This window comes from Eucyclogobius newberryi, unplaced genomic scaffold (genome assembly GCF_026437365.1).
Source record: "Eucyclogobius newberryi isolate DKJ021-1_F unplaced genomic scaffold, fEucNew1.0.hap1 SCAF_3, whole genome shotgun sequence".
Classification (NCBI taxonomy): Eukaryota; Metazoa; Chordata; class Actinopteri; order Gobiiformes; family Gobiidae; genus Eucyclogobius; species Eucyclogobius newberryi.
In genome coordinates, this window is record NW_027315945.1 from 11,479,291 (window position 1) to 11,499,410 (window position 20,120).

The 20,120-nt window shown below is 44.8% G+C and overlaps 1 protein-coding gene and 1 pseudogene across 1 annotated transcript; both read left to right on the forward strand.

Annotated features, from left to right (window-relative positions):
• Positions 1-1,145: 1,145 nt before the first annotated feature.
• Positions 1,146-2,882, forward strand: LOC140374069 (uncharacterized; annotated as a pseudogene).
• A 758-nt stretch (positions 2,883-3,640) lies between these two features.
• Positions 3,641-12,272, forward strand: LOC140374071 (B-cell receptor CD22-like). The gene is made up of 7 exons (XM_072460848.1): positions 3,641-3,825; positions 7,775-8,079; positions 8,200-8,457; positions 8,524-8,781; positions 10,106-10,375; positions 11,109-11,378; positions 11,969-12,272. Exons 1-7 carry the CDS (start codon positions 3,641-3,643, stop codon positions 12,247-12,249), a joined length of 1,827 nt encoding a protein of 608 aa, XP_072316949.1. The 3' UTR covers positions 12,250-12,272.
• The last annotated feature ends 7,848 nt before the right edge of the window (positions 12,273-20,120 follow it).

Sequence of the window (20,120 nt, forward strand, 5' to 3'; positions counted from 1 at the left end):
ATATTGGTGCTGTCTGTAATGTCTCGTTAATCTCATTTCACTATTTATGAATGATAATAATGACAGTGGCAATGACAGAACTAGAACTAGCACTTTGACATGATACATTTTTCCAACAGAATACTTTCCAGACTTGACATTTTGCACATACATTCCCATTCTTCATCTGTTATAACACAATTTCCTTATTTCTTTGTTTAGTTTGTATGTTTTGATCAGCCTTTCCAGATTCTCTTTCGCCATTTGGTCCATTGATTTGACCCGTCCGTTTGTCATCTGCCGGTAAGGCCTGTGCAGGAACCTCAGGCACAACATTAAACTCATATTTTTTTTATTGGGATTCATATTTTGGATCATACCTGAACGGCAAACGCTCTGATTGGAGTTTCGAATCAGAAATGAGTGCCTTTTTTTTTTCCAAATCAGACTTGCCCTAGTTTTTTTGTCGGATCAATAGCGGATAGCTATTTTTTTTCAATATTCCTTATGGTCTCCGCGTAGCACGCCCAAAAGAGCCTTAATTTCCTGTTTTTCCAGGACAAGTCACGCCTAATAGAATTGACCTACGGAGCTCAACTTGCGTCCCTTGTCTGCCACTTCCGCATTCCGGTGGGTCGCGAGTGTTGTCTCAGAAGGGCCAGGTAAACCGCTTTCTCAATGTCCCGCAAAATCTGTGTATTTAAGTACTTTTAAGACTAGCGATTGTGTACTTTAGTGCCGTTGGATGCTGGACGCTTTATTGGAACGGACTGCTCTCGCCCGACAGACTTTCTGGCCTCAACAGAGCTGGACCCTCCCCTCGATCCGTGAGACGCCAGATGGCTGGCCCTAGTTTTCGGCCACCTTCACAGAGTTGGCCTGGTGGGGTACGCTACCCCCCAGAGGGTCCTGACAGGGGATTTTGCGGCACCCCACGACAACGGGGACACCAGCCAAGACCTTCGAGTGCTGGCTGCCGCCCCCCAGGGCCCCTAGGGGGCGAGGGGCACGAAACTGAAACATTCAGGTTGGTCGTCGGATATTTTTCCAATCAGCAGCTCAGCTACTGGGCTGCTCATGCGTCGGACCCATGGGTTGTTGCCACGTTGACTCATGGGTATCGACTGCAATTCCGCCACAAATGTCAGGCCTGGTCAAGATGACTTATGATCAGCGACCCGGCAAAAGCTCAAGCATTGACACAGGAGCTATCCGTCCTCCTGGCCAAGGGTGCCATCGAGGCAGTAGATCCTCTGTTGCAACCCGGAGGCTACTACTCCACGTATTTTCTCGTGCCCAAAAAGACAGGTGGATTTCGTCCCATTTTGGATCTCAACCATTTCCTGAAGGTGTTGCCATTCCACATGCTCACCACAGGAGAGGTTCTTCAGTCACTCACAGACGGGGACTGGTTCACGTCTGTAGATCTCGAAGATGCCTACTTCCATGTGCCCATTGCACCTCGACATCTGCAGTTTCTCAGGTTTGCCTATCTAGGCAGCCATTGGCAATTCCGGGTGCTCCCATTCGGACTCTCCCTTTCCCCGAGAGTGTTCACATGATGTGTGAAAGCAGCCCTTGCGCCTTTGCAGGCTAACGGACTGAAAGTCCTACCATATCTGGACGACTGGCTGAATTGCGCTCCATCCCGAGCGCAAGTCATCTGGGATACAGCTCGCCTACTGGCTCTTGTGACCCAGTTGGGCTTCAGAGTAAATATGGGGAAGAGCAACCTGGTCCCATCCCAGAGGGCCACATTTCTGGGAATAGAGATAGATACTGTGTCGATGAAGTCTCGTCCATCACTTCAAAATATTCAAAATAAGGTCTCTTGTTTTGGACCTGGCAGTCGGCACCCTTTCATCGAGTTTCTTCAACTTGTGGGGAAGCTGACCTCAGTTACACGCATTGTGCCCCTCAGCCTCCTTTCATTGCGTCCTCTGCAGCGGTGGCTGAACAGTTTCCACATGGACGCCACACGGCACCAAAGGCGAACGCTTGGCAGTGCTTGCGTGCACTGGCCCCATGGAGGGACAGGCAGTACTTGGCGAGAGGGGTCCCCATGGACTTGGTGGTGTGTCGCAGGGAGGTGGTTACGACCGACTCCTGCACCGACTCCTGCGGTATGGACAGAATGGTTCAAGGGATCTGGTCCTAGAGGGATCGCTTGGATCACATCAATGTTTTAGAACTGCGTGCTGTTCATCTGGCTCTCCTGCCACACCTGAGAGGGAAACATATTCTGGTTCGGTCGGACAACACCTCCACGGTTTATTACATCAACCATCAGGGAGGTGTCAGATCAGCTCGGCTCCTCGAGGTGTCTCGCAATCTGTTGAGATGTGCTGCGCCTCGTCTATCCACACTGAGAGCTGTGTAGTTGCCGGGAGAAAGCAATTCCGTGGCAGACTTTCTTTCACGGCAGAAACCCCTTCCAGGAGAGTGGTCCCTCCACCCCGAGGTGGTGCACACGATTTGGGGCCTTTTTGGTCAGGCGCAAGTAGATTTGTTTGCCTCAGAAGAGTCGACCCACTGCCCGCTATGGTTGTCCCAAGGGCAAGGGCGCCGGGCTCTTTAGGCCAGGATGCGCTGGCACACGCATGGCTTCAGGGCCTTCTGTACGCGTTTCCTCCTCTTCCACTGATTTGGCCGACCCTACAGAGGGTTCTCCAAGAGGGTCACAGGCTATTGCTGCTAGCCCCGTGCTGGCCGGCACAGCCGTGTTTTCTGTTACTGTACAACCTGTGTTGCAGCCCTCCGTGGCCCCTTCCGGCCAGGAGAGATCTACTGTCTCAGTTGAGGGGTCGGATTTGGCATCCGAACCCTCAACGCCTCCGGCTGTGGGTTTGGCCGTTGGTGGGTCTGAGCCACAGCTAACTGGCCTCGCTGATGCGGTTAAACAAACGCTTCTGAATTCCAGGGCTGCCTCTACTCGTCAGCAGTATGAGAACAGGTGGAAGCTGTTTTTCCAGTGGTGTTCTGCCCACGGTCAGGACCCGGTGTCCTGTTCGGTGCCTCTTATCTTGGAGTTTCTCCAATCTCTCCTTGATGATGGCCAGTCCCCGTCGACTCTGAAAGTATATGTTGCTGCCATATCTTGTCATCATGGTTTGGTCAACAATCGTACTGTGGGGAGTCATAACTTGGTTTCACTTTTTTTGCTAGGAGCTCCTAGGTTTCAGATTCCCTCTGCCAACCTCCGTTTGAACCCTTGGCACAGGCGGACATTAAATGGCTGTCTGGGAAGACTGCATTCTTGTTGGCCATGGTCTCTGCGAAAAGAGTTAGTGAGTTACATGCCCTTTCGGTCAGTCCCACAAGTCTCAGATGGAGCCCGGATGACTCTGGTGTCACCTTATGGCCGAATCCGACGTTTCTGCCCAAGGTGTTGTCCCACGCTCATTGCAACCGACCTTTGAGTTTGGCTCGGTATGAGCCTCCAGTTGGAGAAGGCAGGGACAGGCTCCTGTCATTGTGCCCAGTGAGGTCATTGCAGGCCTACATTGCGGCAACTGCAGATATAAGGCGCTCAGACCAGCTGTTCATATGCTACGGTGGTGCCAAGAAAGGCTGTCCACTATCCAGACAGCATCTTTCGCATTGGGTTGTCGATGTGATTCGCCATGTTTAAGGTGTGGCAGGACTCTCCCCACCGCCTGGCATGAGGGCTCATTTCACCACAGGCGTCTCCACTTCCTGGGCCGCCATGAAGGGTGTTCCATTGGGAACTATATGCAAGGCTGCATCTTGGACTGGGCCGGGCACTTTCGCCAGATTCTACAGCGTCGATGTGGCCGCTCCACATCCTCTTGGTGTGGTTCTCCAGGAATCCCCGGGTCCTTCTCAGTGAGGTATGTGCTTGAGATTCTTCGTGACATAGCTGGTATTATGTCATTCAGTGCTTCAGCACCGCCCTCTGGCGGTCATCCGGGATTCATAGAACGAAAGTTACATATGTAACTACGGTTCTCTCTCTTTCTCTCTCTCTCTCTCTCTCTCTCTCTCTCTCTCTCTCTCTCTCTCTCTCTCTCTCTCTCTCTCTCTCTCTCTCTCTCTCTCTCTCTCTCTCTCTCTCTCTCTCTCTCTCTCTCTCTCTCTCTCTCTCTCTCTCTCTCTCTCTCTCTCTCTCTCTCTCTCTCTCTCTCTCTCTCTCTCTCTCTCTCTCTCTCTCTCTCTCTCTCTCTCTCTCTCTCTCTCTCTCTCTCTCTCTCTCTCTCTCTCTCTCTCTCTCTCTATATATATATATATATATATATATATATATATATATATATATATATATATATATATATATATATATATATATATATATATATATATTATGATAGATCCATGCACTTAGACACGCGGAAACATGCTGCTCTCATGGGGACGAGCCGCACGCGGCTGCAGGTGAGCGGTAGGTGAGTTCTACGATTGATACGTGGCAGGACTAATCGGCAGTCCACGCCATGAGGAAATAAGACTCAGATTTGGGCCAAAAAAATCGTCCATTACGCCTTTAACAGTCACAGAAATACAGAATCTCAAATTTGGTCAATTTGACAAAATATACTCTTCAACATACAGCAGCAAACAAAGAGGTGTCTCAATTCTAATTAATAAAAACATTCAGTTCTCACTAAACCAATCCATCACAGACCCAGAAGGAAGATTCATCATCATAAACGCAGATTTCAATCATGCCAACATTTACACTGGCATACAGTTATGGCCCAAACAATGACGACCCAACTTTTTTCCACAACCTTTTCTCCATGCTATCAAATTCCAATAACCTCATCATAGCAGGAGACTTCAACACTGTCATCAATCCCACAATTGATCGCTCAAGCACCTCTAGCAACTCAAGAACTTGGCGCTCCACTAACACAATAAAATAATATATGGAGGACTATGGCCTTAGCGACAGTTGGAGGATGAGCAACCCCTCTCTAGGAACATACTCAGACATATCACTGAGCAACCCCTCTCACATCCCTGCTAGAAGACCCCTACTTCACAACCCTTAGAAGGCGAGAGTGGGCATTCTTTCTGGAGATGAACTCCTCTCCTTCACTTCTATGGGAAACTGGGAATGCCGTATTCAGAGGAAAAATCATTTCATACTCATCATACCAGAAAAATCAGCAACAGCAACTGGAACAAAACATCAAACATTTAACAAATGAAATATCCCAGCACCCCAGTGAACCAAGAGAAAAAAAACTTTTTTTTTTTTAAACTATGATATCAAACATAAAAAACACTATTCCAAATTCAACAACTGAAATATTATGCATAATCCAAACAATTATTCAATTACTACATTAGCCGACGATTATTTAGTTCACTTATTATTAGTTTTGATTCTTGTTTCAGCCTTAGTCATGATTTTTGATTCATTTGTTGCAACCCCTTTAAGGATTTTGATCCTTCCCAGTTCATAACTCATAGATTCCCTGTTTTTTTAATTCATCATGACTTTTCATCGCTGCTTTGAACCTACAGTGAGCTTCACATTGCAGCACATATCTGTATCACGACACACACAACCTGAGCTTATGAAGAATGAATCATCTCACCGTTTGACCCCCACGACTGCTGTGCTATTGCACTTACAGCTCATGAACTCTGTCACTGATTCCTTCACAGGGCCGATCAGCCACTAGTGATCAAAAGGCACGTGCAGACTCGCTCTTCTATGCCTCTTTGCACTTCCACAAGACCAAAGCGTAAGTTCCGTACAGTATCATGAGTAAAATGTCCGTCACAAACACATTGTTCACATTACAATCTGTGTGTAGGGCTGTGCTGCCTAAAGAAAGAGCTTTCTTGATTATTTATGTTTTTTAATCTGTTTGGGTTCATTGTATGGATCTAGACAATTGTATTAAAGTAATTAATAATTTGTGGCACTTTCTGGTTTAACATTGACTTTTGTAAATAGTAAAACAGTGTAAGACGCAGCAAATGCAGCAATTTGCTTTGTTGCTTGTGTTCAGGAACAGAGCAATCACACAAACACAAGTGTGACAAAGTGCACACTCTGTAACACCTTCAGAGGAAGTTTCCTGAGCCTATGAACGACATTTCCTGTATATTCTGCTTAACATTCTTGGGGAAATTTTAACGCTCAAAGATATAAAAGTCATTTCACAACATTTAAAATATATATTTTTGTACATCTGTTTACAAAGACTGCAGAACAAAAGCTTTAAGGTAAGTCATTTTATTATTGAAGTAACACATTCTTTTTTTTAAACATGGGTACATTTACTATGAGTGGAGAAAGTATTTCTTAACTTTTCAAAACATAAATAAATAAAACTGCTTGTACTTAAACAGTGTTAACAAAATGAAAATGTGATTGTCTGAGCGTGTATAAAGACAGCTCAGTGCATTTATTATCCCAACAATTCATGTCAAACACAACATTTTTGTGCCAGAAAGTTAATGCTGGAAAATTATAAACATCAAATGATTTATGAAAAGTATATGTGGTAAAAGAATGCTGATATCACTATATAATAAATACACCGTATTTAGGCCAGATAATGTTCAAGATCCTGACAACTTGACCAAGGAAACTCTCAAAGAATCAACTGAGCTTATTTTAAATGAGTAAATGAGGATTTGAATCTGTTTTAATCCCGGTCAGCCGTGACTGCAGCTCTTTAAACGTCTTCACATTTTCACTCTCAGAATCTGCCATTATCAATTGTAAACTGCCATTCTTTTTTGTAACCAATAGATATGTACAGTGTAATTCAGTTTATTCTAAATTTGTATTTGTTTCCTGGTTAAATAAAGGTCAGTAAATTCTATTTCTACAGTGTCATTTTAGATATAATTCAGTTTTAGAGGCTTTCTCTCTTAATACATTCTGTGCGGAAGAATTTATGACTGTGAAAATAAGGAAGTAAGAAGAACAGTATTGTTTTGCTATAATTAACCAAAATGTCACAATTCATTTTTTTTTTAAAACACAAATGAATCAAATATATTTTAGTTTAGTTTGATCATAAACAAATGAGAAGGTGTTTAATAAACGTGTCTATTTCTGTTCAAACACAAGTGCATTGTTTTCATGCCAGTTTCATGTAAAGATGAAACACACTGTTTTTCATATTGTCATATTATTATTATTGCCATAGTGATAGAGGCTGGCTGGAAAATGAGGACCCATCCAATCAGCTGTCTCATTCTCCTCGTTACAGGTAGAAGATAATGAAAGAGAAAATGTCTCTGTGTGAGTTGAATTAAATAAATTCATGTCTTTCTTCCATCAGTTGTTCCGTGCTACTCAACCAGTTCTGCCGTAATAGAAGAAAGCTCACTGACGGCCTTTGTGGGGACATGTGTCGAGATCAAATGTAAAGTCACTAGTGAATTACCTGCTGAAGATGCTCTGTGGTTCTGGATGAAGGATGGAACATGGGACACAAGGATAAATGATTTCAGTGGCACTGTTGTCTACAGTAACAAGCCCAGAGAACGTCCCATCAGTCCAGAGTTTACAGGACGAGTCACTTACACTGGAGACACAACATTAGCAAACATATACTCCACATGCAGTGTTTCCATCTGTGGTCTGACAGTAACAGACAGTGGAGAGTATTTTTTCAGATATATTGCTAAAGATCGGGAATATAAATGGAGTACGGAAAAGGCTGTCATTACAGTAACAGGCAAGTACATCCTCTCTCTATTTTAGTTCAGAATCATGACTTATGTCTGCGTTTGTAGAGCTTACACAGTTTTATTTATTGAAGCTTCATTTAGAATAACCTTGTTTTAAATTCAAGTAAATTAGACAGTATAATCAGAATGTCTTCCTCTTCACAGAAAACCCATGTCCAATCACGTTCTACACACCAGCACCTGTAAAAGAGTATCGGAGCATCACTCTGACATGTTCTACTCCGAGATCATGTGATTCATACTTGGAAATTGAAAGTGTTCCTCCGTCTGGTTTGAAAACACATCAGTCTTCTGTTAGTTACACTGCAACAGCGTTCTTCACAGCCTCATGGAAGGACGACGGCAAAGAGTTCACCTGTCAAACACGAGGGAACAAGGACCACCAGCTGATAAAGAAGACCACAGTCTCAGTGCAGTGTAAGTTTAACCTTTGACTCTCGGTCAGGCTCTGGACATGTCACTTTGTGTGGCCCGAGTCATATCCATTTCATGACAGAAGTTAATTGTGTTCCATTTTTATTTCATGGGTTTATGTAGATGCTCCTCATGAAACACTCGCTGTAATAAGCTCCACCAATGTTACAGAGGGTCATTCTGTGACTTTGACTTGTTCAGCCAAAGGACGACCAGCTCCAGTCTTTACCTGGTACAAGTACAACCAGAGAAAGCCCTCACACAGAGGAGCCATTTGGAAAACTGACTCAGCTCAGATTGAACATAGTGGAGCGTATGTTTGCACTGCCCAAAACAAACACGGGACAGACAGATCCAAATATGTCCACATAGATGTTCAATGTAAGACACTTGTTTAACAGATGTTTCCAGGTTAAGCTGATTCGGCTCATATACTTCTTGTTTCAGATGCACCTATTGTAGAGGTGAGAGTGTCTCCACCTCAGCCTCCATATAAACAAGACCAAAGTCTTACACTCAGCTGTGCTGTGATCCGGAGCAACCCCCCTCCACGGAGCTTTAGCTGGTACAAAAATGAGCAGAGATTGTCCTGGAAACAGACACATGTTAAGAGTCTTCAGCCTGAAGACAGTGGCTCTTACAAATGCTCTGCTGAAAACACTGTGACCTCTGCACAGTCAGGACCTCTGCACATAGATGTTCAGTGTGAGTTTTCAGAACTCCCCTCTCCACTTGTGAAAAAGAATGTTAACAACCAGTTAATCCAATACAATCAAACTCTAGGCAGATGTTTGTCTGTTTGATGTATTTTTCTGGGCGGTTTCTGTAGATACTTTTTGCAGAATAGAAGTTATTTCAATGTTTTTAGGAAAAGTAATGATGTAATTGTAACTATTGCAGACAAACCGAGGAACACCAACATTGAAACTCTCGCTCAAACCAAAGTAGCAGCAGTTGGAAGCTCTGTGACCTTCATATGTAACAGTGATGCCAACCCTCCTCCTCACACATACTCCTGGTATAAATAGAGTAAATATCTTCAGACAACAACTGAAAAGCACCTGGAGCTGAAGAGTGTGCAGAGAGCAGACGAGGGCTGCTACAGCTGCAGTGTTTACAACCGACTTGGACCAGGACAAAGCACAGACCTGTGTATACAAGTACTCTGTAAGTCACTCTGCTATGCTATGCTATGCTATGCTATGCTATGCTATGCTATGCTATGCTATGCTATATGGTTAGTTTGATATAACAGAATAGTTCAAGATTGAATGACATGTTTTATAATTGTTCTGTATAAAATTAGACTCTGTAACTCTTAATGTTCACATGAAGCACAATCTTTTATTAATTAGTTTCAAACAGCAGTAACTTGCATATATAAGACTAGATGATTGTTTTCATACAGCCTATGGCCGTGATTACTGTCTGTAAATGTTTCAGCTCTAAAAATGAGTTCAAACTAAGGCCCCAGACTAACGTCTTCAGAAGAGGCTGTTTAAATGACTTAAAGGTGGTATGGACGATTTTTTTCAGCAATTTTTTTATTTCCTCGTGGCGTGGATAAATCATTTGTCCTGCCACGTATCAATCATAAAACGCACCTACCGCTCACCTGCAGCCGCGTCAGGCTCGTCCCCACGTTTCCGCGTGCCTAAGCGCATGGATCTATCATAATATAGTTCCCTCAGTGTACGGGGCAAAATGAAGACGGAGAAAAACAGTTCGAGCTGACGCAGAAGTGGACAGAAATCAACGGGAGACGAGAGATGCGATGCGCTCCGTTGTGCTAATAAACAAACGCACGTGTGTGTTGTATCAGTCCGCACGGGGGAGTGGCATGCGCACTTCCGCCTGCGTTCTCAAATCGCCAAAAAATCGTCCATACCGCCTTTAAATACTGTGATTAGTCCTATATTATCTGCTAATGAGGACAACATTGTCCATCTCATGTCAGTAAATAAATGAAAAGCCTGAGCAATAATCATAATTGTGTGTTAATGGTTTGACTCTGTTGTTTCCTCCACAGTTGCTCCCACCAGTCTGACTCTGTCCATGGACACAGAGGTGACAGAGGGACAGAGTCTCTCCATCACATGTCGTGTGGACAGTTCTCCAGTGTCCACCTTGACCCTCAGCAGGACCTCACAGGGTTCTCCAGTGGAGCTGCTCCAAAACACTGAGCACAACTCTCTGAGCTTCTCTGTGACTGTGAACTCGGCCCATTCAGGAGAATACACCTGCTCCGCCCACAACAGTGTGGGCTCAAAAAGCACCAAGAAGTCACTCACGGTCAAATGTGGGTCAAGTTGTGTTTCTCCCCTTTATATAGGAAACTTTCTGAAGGATTTCCACAAAGTCTTGACCTGATTTTTGACTTTTTAATCTTTTATTTATGACGTTGAGGTTTAATTTACTCAATGACTATGGCTAAACTGAAAAAGTAAATGGCCGGTGCCTGTAAAACAGTTTAGGCCTTCAGAGTACATGTGATTTTGTATGATGAAAGCTACATAAGGTGAGGTAACTCCTACTCCCACAATGTGATGTCCATGTGTCCAGGTCCTGTTCTGATGGCAGATAAACTTCTCCTGCCTTAGACACACTGCCTCTCTCTTTACAACTCTCAGATCACATGATTTATTTCTACAAGATTAGTGAAGTGTTGTATGTGCTGGAAGACTAACTTTCTGTATTGAACTGAAAAGGAGCAGTTCTAAAATGGTAATTGGTGATGGAGTTGGAGGAACTTGACATGATTTCGTCCATAGTCTTACAGTAGGTGAGTGTATGTGAGGATTTGGTTTGGAGACAAAATATTGAAGTGATAAACTGGATGGAACTGGCCTGTTCTGTGGAGTCATGGGATATGGCAGGTGTGATGCTACACATTCATTTAGCCAATCACTACATAGTTTTAATATTGAAGCGGCTCAGTTGGCTGTTGTGATTGGTTCAAACTCCCTGAGAGTCCCTCCTCTTCACCAAAGATAGACACTTCCATGAGCTCAGTGTTTGGTGTGTGTCTGCAGATCGTCCTCAGAAGGTGACGGTCCAGGCTGACCCAGGTCTGATGGTCCAAGAGAACACAACGCTGATGTTACACTGCAGCGCTCAGAGCCATCCTCCTGTGAGCTCAGTGACCTGGAGCAGGGGCCCCACATGGCAGGGGCCCCCTGTGCACACAGGACCCACCTTCAGTGTGAGCTCAGTCAGTGTGAACCACAGTGGCCTCTACAGGTGCACCGCCCACAACCAGGTCGGACAAGCAACATCTCCAACAGCTGAAGTCCAAGTCACATGTGAGTTAAGAAAGAAGAACGATTAGGATTTATTGGTACTTACCAATTACTAGTACTTACTATTGACCACTACATTTGTGGCAGTTGAAACAGATATTTTCTCAAGCCTTTCTCAAGTAAGCTTTAAATGCAAAATAACACTAAAGATTATAACGAGGTCAATTTGGCAAATATTCACTTTTAACAAAAATAACAATGACATTTTTAAATTGTTTAAGTTATAATATTTTACATAAATTGTGTTTTGTTTCATTTGCACATCCTGTACATATAGTGTCTCCAACATACAATAAAAGAAATGGAGATACATAAGAGTGAAAGCAGACTTAACAGCACCTGGAGGCGGTGCAGGTGGAGCACACAGAAGGCTACAAAGCTGTTCTGTACAATAAGTGGCTCTGGCTTTGGTTGAGTCCATGGCTTTATGAAACCTGACATGTTTGGCCCTATTCCAGTTCTGTGGGCGCTGCAGAGCTGGTTCATACACTTGGACTTACATATCATTGTCCTCAGGTCACTGACATGCAACAAAGACTTTTAGTAGTTTTGCTTTTACTTTACTAAACAAGTTAGTGTCATCTTGTGTTCAGTTGGTCCAAAGCAGGCTGTGGTGCTGAGAGCAGAGGAGGTGCAGGGCCCTGATGGGAGCAGGTCAGTGACTCTGAGCTGCAGCAGCCACAGCTTCCCCCCGGTCAGACTCTACACCTGGTACAGGAGGACGGAGGGCAGAGAGCTCAAAGTGTCTGAGAACATCAACTACACTGTGCTGTCCACGCAGCCCGGAGTCTACTACTGCACTGCCAAGAACAACATCAGTGAGAGCGCGTCTGAGCCAGTCAGCCTCTTTCAGCCAGGTAAGAGCAGACCATAAGGGTGTCCAAGTATCCTGGACATTTTTCCCTCTTGCTTAGGGGCCTATTTTCCCTAAAATGCTTGAAAAAAATGACCTCCATTTAAAACTGAAGCTTCTCCTGAAACAACTGGCTGGAGCCTTTGTGAAGCTGAGACTCTGTAGTTTTGGACTTTTTTACTCTAAAGTAGAAACAAGCTCTGCACAGAGGAAATCAGGTTTAAAATCCCGCTTAGATTTTCTTTGCTAATTATATAAATGAGTAAAGCTGTTTTCTGGAGGGATCGGCTGATAGACACTAGTTTTAGCATTTATTGGAATATGTTGACAATTCTCTTTTAGAAGCTGAAGGTAAATTCACAAAAAAATAGTTTTAGGGACTTGTAATAAAGCAAAAATGTCCAGGCAAAATCCATAGGTTCTATTCATTTTTCATTTTATTTTAGGGTAATTTGTTTTACTTGTGAGTACAAACTGACCTTGATGCTTGTCAGAATGATTGATTTGACTGGAAATAAGAGGGTTACTCATTTATGTTATGTACAGCATCAAGCAGCTGGAGATGAAGATGGTGGACAAAATAGAATAATTGATGAAAAAGTCCAACGTCCAACAGGACGCCCTCTTCCAATTGAGAACAGGCATAACTGTGTAGGTCAGGGCTGATGCGCCCCCCTTAGGAGATTAAAAAAGTATCCGCACCCGCCAGGGCAGGTCAGTCCACTGTCTGCACTGGAACAAAGCAGAGCTGATGCTTCACTGCAGTGAATGAGGCGTTTCAAGGAGAACTTGCGTTACTTCTCGAATGCATCATCATCATCCTCATCATCATCATCCTCATCATCCTCATCATCCTCATCATCCTCATCCTCATCCTCATTATTATATCGCGTCTATCTTTAGTTTCAGCTTTCTGTTTATAGGCCCAATGTTCCAGTATTTTCACCGTTCAGGTGTAATAATTACACTCTGAAAACCCATTAGCTAACATTTACTTTACTAGTTTTTTGGTTCAGTAATGGAAAAGTAAAGGAAAGCGATAGGAAAGTTAAATGATGAATGGCACAGAATTGAACTAAACTTATGTACCATGCAGTGGATGAACAAAGTAAAAAAAGCACAGATAAATAAAAAAGTAAGTAATCTAACATTCATTTGTCCCGACAGGACTAGGAGTCATTGTATTGGTTCCCATTTTTACTTACAGGTATGTATTTAGAGACACAATGTGTTAAAAATATAATGCTATATTTTGAACTATACCTATGTTTCATTTTTTCAGACTGGTGAGAGTCTTAAAAAACAAGCCAAGAACTCAACAAATTACTTCAAACAGAAGTCAGGTAAAATCATGAATTCACCAGTTGTGAAGGTGTATCGATTTCATTTATGGCACAAAATAATCAGAATAATTCTTCAAAGATCATTGTAACTATTTTTTTAAAATATACCCCAAATATACTCTAAACAACAATAAACAATTTGAATCAAAAAATTAGCTCATCCAAAAAATGAAAAGTCCTAGAATGTTGCCCTAACTTTTAACCTTGTTTTTTCCTCATCATTAGTTCACTCAATATTTATGTTTAGAACGATTTTTGCATATTTGATTAACCCTGAGGCTTTAGTGCTCAGAAAATTCTGTTTTAGTCACATATGTAAGGCTCAAAATATCAGAGTCACAATGGACCTAAACAGATTGATCTGAGTCTCACTCTGTGGAGTTCTTCACATGACTCAGTCTGGAAAGTCTGAAAACACGTCAAAAAACACTTCCTGCTGATTGGTCAAAGCGTCACAACAGTCCAGTCTTCAGAAAAGCACACTCTTCTTTCTCAGCCACAAATGTACAAAGTGCCATTGTGTGTACATTTTTAAAAAACAAAATAGTCTGTATTTCTCCTAAAATAGCCCAAAGTACGGTCATCAGCCACGTTTGTTTCTGTTCAGTTGTTTTATATTCTGCCCAAACCACAATGCTTTCAGTCCCACCCGCGGGCCCAATAATGCCGCGTGATTGGCCCATTAAACCACTGGCGCAAACTGCAAACAGCAAGCAAACATAGCAAAGCTACAACATCTCCATGGAGACATACAGGTGGCGCCAGAAATGTCACATAGTGCACTTCAAAGAAGACAAACGCTTTTATTCAGGTATTAGTACTGAACTGACATGAATAAATATTTGACATAGTTTTTTGTAACTACAACACTGATCTAATCTAAGTCCTTAAAATCATTATATTCCACAAAAAGTATTACTTTTAATTATGTTTTATTGTATTCTTTTGTATTTATAAGTCCGAAGGATTTATAGGACAGTCAGGGGCTCCTTCAAGGGGCGTGGTCAGGGCTTGCTCTGAAATGTGATTGGCCACTGTAGTGGTCAGTAAAAGAGGAGACACACATCCATCCTAAAGATGAGTGTGCCGGATCTCAAAGACATAGTCACTATTAAGAAGAAAGATGAGTTAATCGAGTTGTGCCGTTCATCTTTCACCCTAGAGGTCAGGCCATGTCTGATTGGTTGTTAACTGAACATTTGCAATTTTGCTCGGTTCTTTCTCATACTCAGGCCACCTGGTGGGCAAAAGAATAAAAACATGTTAACATTATATTCTAACTGTCCGGCTTTCGAGGAGCCTCCTGTAATAAGGGTCTGCTTTGTTTGCTTACACTAGACAAACAACCAAAAGGTGGGACTGGAGCAGTTTTGGCATAATAATGAGCTGAAAGACCTGGGGTCTCATTTATAAAACGTTATGTGGAATTTTTACTTAAAGTCTGCACACAGAATAAACAGAAACTTCATCTCTGAGCACTATTTTTTTTAAAAGGAAAATGATGTATGTGGCATTCTGGTACGTACGCATGCTTTTTAAATGAGACCCTGATCATTCTTCCAACACATATCCATGAATCCTTTGTACATATTGTGAATGCCACAGTGAAAATAACATACTCTCTAAAAGGTGCACGCTATAATAATCACAACCTACAATACAGTATTTCAGTCAGTATTTTAAATAGAACTTTACTTGAATTATAAAATTTACTCTGGCCATAGACCCCCCTTTTCTGGCCACCATTGTTCCATCCATTTTCTGCCGCTTTATCCGGGGCCGAGTTGCAGGGGCAGCAGTCTAACCAGGGACTCCCAGACTTCCCTCTCCCCAGACACTTCCTCTAACTCCTCCGGGGGGGGATCCCGAGGCGTTCCAAGGCCAGCCGAGAGACATAGTCCCTCCAGCGTGTCCTGGGTCTTCCCCGGGGCCTCTTCCTGGTGGAACATGCCCGGAACACCTCCCCAGGGAGGCGCCCAGGAGACATCCGGAACAGGAGGAGAAGCGGCTCTACTCTGAGCTCCTCCCATGTGGCCGAGCTCCTCACCTTATCTCTAAGGGAGTGCCCAGCCACACGGCGGAGGAAACTCATTTCGACCGCTTGTATCCGCAATCTTGTTCTTTCGGTCACTACCCAAAGCTCATGACCATAGGTGAGGGTAGGAACGTAGACCGACCGGTAAATAATAGAGAGCTTTGCCTTTCGGCTCAGCTCCTTCTTCACCACAACAGTTCCGATGCAGCGACTGCATCACTGCAGCCGCTGCACCGATCCGCCTGTCAATCTCACGCTCCATCCTTCCCTCACTCGTGAACAAGACCCCGAGATACTTGAACTCCTCCACTTGGGGCAAGGACACCCCACCCACCTGAAGAGGGCAAGCCACCTTTTTCCGGTCGAGAACCATGGCCTCGGATTTGGAGGTGCTGATTCTCATCCCAGCCGCTTCACACTCGGCTGCAAACCGTCCCAGTGCATGTTGCAGGTCCGGGTTTGATGGAGCCATCAGGACAACATCGTCTGCAAACAGCAGAGATGAGATCCTGTGGTCCCCAAACCGGACACCCTCCGACCCCTGACTGCGCCTAGAAATTCTGTCCATAAAAATTATGAACAGAACCGGTGACAAAGGGCAGCCCTGGCGGAGTCCAACATGCACTGGGAACAGGTCTGACTTACTGCCGGCAATGCGAACACAGCTCCTGCTCCGGTCATACAGGGACCGGACAGCCCTGAGCAAAGGGCCTCAGACCCTGTACTCCCGGAGCACCCCCAAAGGACACCCCGAGGGACACTGTCGAAAGCCTTCTCCAGATCCACAAAGCACATGTGGACTGGTTGGGCAAACTCCCATGAACCCTCGAGCACCCAATGGAGAGTATAGAGCCGGGACGACCGGGACGAAAACCACTCTGCTCTTCCTGAATCCGAGGTTCGACTATCGGTCGGATTCTCCTCTCCTTTACCTTGGAATAGACCTTCCCGGGGAGGCTGAGGAGTGTGATCCCTCTGTAGTTGGAACACACCCTCCGGTCCCCCTTCTTGAACAGAGGGACCACCACCTCGGTCTGCCAGTCCAGAGGCACGCGATGTTGCAGAGACGTGTCAGCCAAGACAGTCCTACAACATCCAGAGACTTTAGGTACAAAGGGCGGATCTCATCCACCCCCGGAGCCCTGCCACGAGAAGTTTGCTAACAACCTCAGTGACTTCAGCTTGGGTGATGGGCGAGTCAGCCCCTGAGTCCACTGGGCTGTGCTTCTTCTTCGGAAGACGTGACTGGAGGATTAAGGAGGTCCTCAAAGTATTCCTTCCACCGTCCGACGACATCCCCAGTCGAGGTCAGCAGGTCTCCACCAGCACCGTAAACGGTGTTGGTGAGGCACTGCTTCCCCCTCCTGAGGCGCTGGACGGTTTGCCAGAATTTCTTTGGGGCCGACCGATAGTCCTCCTCCATGGCCTCCCCGAACTCCTCCCAGGCCCGGGTTTTTGCCTCTGCGACAGCACGAACTGCGGCCCGCTTGTCCTGCCGATATCTGTCAATGATCTCAGGAGACCTACAAGCCAGAGTGGCCTGATAGGCCTCCTTCTTCAGTCTGACGGCATCCCTTACTTCCGGTGTCCACCACCGGGTTCGGGGGTTGCCGCCACGACAGGCACCGGAGACCTTGCGACCACAGCTCCGAGCAGCCGCATTAACAATGGAGGCGGAGAACATGGTCCACTCGGACTCAATGTCCCCAGTCTCCCCCGGGATGTGGGAGAAGCTCTCCCGGAGGTGCGAGTTAAATACCCTACTGACAGAGGGCTCCGCAAAACGTTCCCAACAGACCCTCACAATGCGCTTGGGTCTGCCAAGTCTGTCCGGCTTCCTCCTCCGCCAGCGGATCCAACTCACCACCAGGTGGTTATCGGTTGACAACTCTGCCCCTCTCTTCACCCGAGTGTCCAAGACACGCGGCCGGAGGTCTGATGACACGACAACAAAGTCGATCATTGACCTCCGGCCTAGGGTGTCCTGGTGCCACGTGCACTGATGGACACCCTTGTGCTTGAACATGGTGTTCGTTATGGACAATCCGTGGCTAGCACAGAAGTCCAATAACTGAACACCGCTCGGGTTCAGATCGGGGAAGCCGTTCTTCCCGATCACCCCTCCCTAGGTGTCACTGTCATTGCCCACGTGGGCGTTGAAGTCTCCCAGCAGAACAACGGAGTCCCCGGTCGGTGCACTGTCCAGTACCCCCACCAAGAACTCCAAGAAGGCCGGGTACTCTGCACTGCTGTTCGGCCCGTAGGCCGCCACAACAGTGAGAGACCTGTCCCCCACTCGAAGGCGAAGGGATGCGACCCTCTCGTTCACTGGGGTAAACTCCAACACGTGGCGGCTGAGCTGAGGGGCTATAAGCAAGCCCACACCAGCCCGCCGCCTCTCCCCGCGGGCAACACCAGAGAAGTGGAGTGTCCAGCCCGTCTCGAGGAGATGGGTTCCAGATCCCAAACTGTGCGTGGAGGTGAGGCCGACTATATCTAGTCGATATCGCTCAACCTCCCGCACAAGCTCAGGCTCTTTCCCCCCCAGCGAGGTGACATTCCATGTCCCCAGAGTTAGTCTCTGTGTCTTGAGATCTGGTCGCCGAGGCCCCTGCCATCGACTGCCGCCCAGATCTCTCTGCACCGGCCCCTTATGGATCCTCCTGTGGGTGGTGGGCCCACGGGAGGGCGGCCCCACGTCGCTCTTTCGGGTTGTGCCCCGCCACCATAGTTTCAAAATCAATTCTGGAGATGCCACTGAGGACAGTTTTAGCATGAAAACGGGGAGAGACATTCAGCAAATGGTCATGATCAAGAATCAAATTATATCTAATATTTAAATTGATCCACAGAACTGCTCTTGACAGTACAGTACATTTTACAATAGATAAACTTAATTGTCTGTGACAGAAATGATTCTTTGACAAGGCTCAACACATTCACCATCAAGTCTCACTGGAGAAACACTTTAAAACACATCACAATAAATAAAACAAATACAGGCAGAGGGGTTTGGGCTGTACCAGGATGTTGGAGTTTGTATTTGTATTTTACTGTCAAAAACTGGAACTATGATGTGAGACTAAAATTGATGGACTCCATCAGTGATGTGTGAGCCATGGCACAATCATCACCTGAACCCAAACTTCAGCGAGATTTGGCAGATTATTATAATTATAAGAAATTCAATGACAAAGTCTACAAATCTTGCGTTGGAGCTGCAAAATATGAGTCAATATGGACATGTTTCTATTATCAAGCTATTATAGATTCTAAAATGACTTAATAATAGAAACAAATCCATTAACTTCCTGTTCAAAAACTCTTCAAAGTTAAATTTCTTTGTAACAAGCAGAATATTTTAATTTCTGTGCTTTTATTTTTGAAAATTGTTTACATGACATTGCAGAACATTGTTAATATATATAACCTGGAGTCTTAATCACAATAGAGTTCAAGAATGTGGGCGGGGTTAGGTGAAAACAGGGATTTTCTGATTACTCAAGTCTCAAAGGACAAGAACAACCTCGAGGACAAAGCTTGTGAGGGAACATCAAAAAACAACCGTTACCTTGAAACACTATAGAGATCAGATAGATAATGGCAATAGAAAAAAATAATAGAACATTTGAACTAAATTCTGCTTTAATAACGGCTGCATTCTGAAGGCTAGAAATGAAAGAAATTAGACCCAATAAAATGTTCATCCAACAAAATTAGCAAATGTGTTTTTCCTTCCAAAAAGCCTGACTCACCGTGCATGCAATGAGATACTGGTTCCTGCAGCCTGCATTTAAACACATCTCTTTATCATGACTTTTGTATCTTAGGAAACATCAGACATCTATGAGGACATTGATGTGGGACAAGCGGAGACGAGTCCTCCTCGCTCGGACAGAAGGGAGTCAGACATCTATGAGGACACTGCTGTGGGACAAACGGAGACGAGTCCTCCTCGCTCGGACAGAAGGGAGTCAGTGGTGGAGGTTGATGTGTGCAGGTCCCAGGTGAAGTTCAGGGCCACAGCACACGGACCGTCAGAGGAAGATCTGTAGGCAAATAATACATCCTCTGGACAGCAGCGCTCATTTAAGAGGAACAGTAAAAATAATCAAACCTTTGGACAAATGTTAGGTGTTCACTTGTATGTTTTGTTGCTGACCTCATGCTACTTTTGTAATTTTGCTTTACAAATGCTTTAAACTATGAAAACAAGACCACAAGACAAGCATGATTCTATAACAGATTGTACATAGCTATTTTGCTATTGAGGTTTAATTTTTGTCCATCTTTCTGTTCTCCTCTGAATTGTGAGGGAAGCATCTGGCTGCCTATGGAGAAGGATGGTTTTGGCCTGTACTCACCACTGAAGCTGCAGTGTACGCAGTAGTGTTGTACATGGGTCTAGTTTATGACAGGATGTTCTTAGAGCGGGAGAATAGAGTAGACTAGAGTAGGTAAGACATGAATTTAGAGGAACTTTCTATCTTCTTTATATTTCAAGACCAAAAACA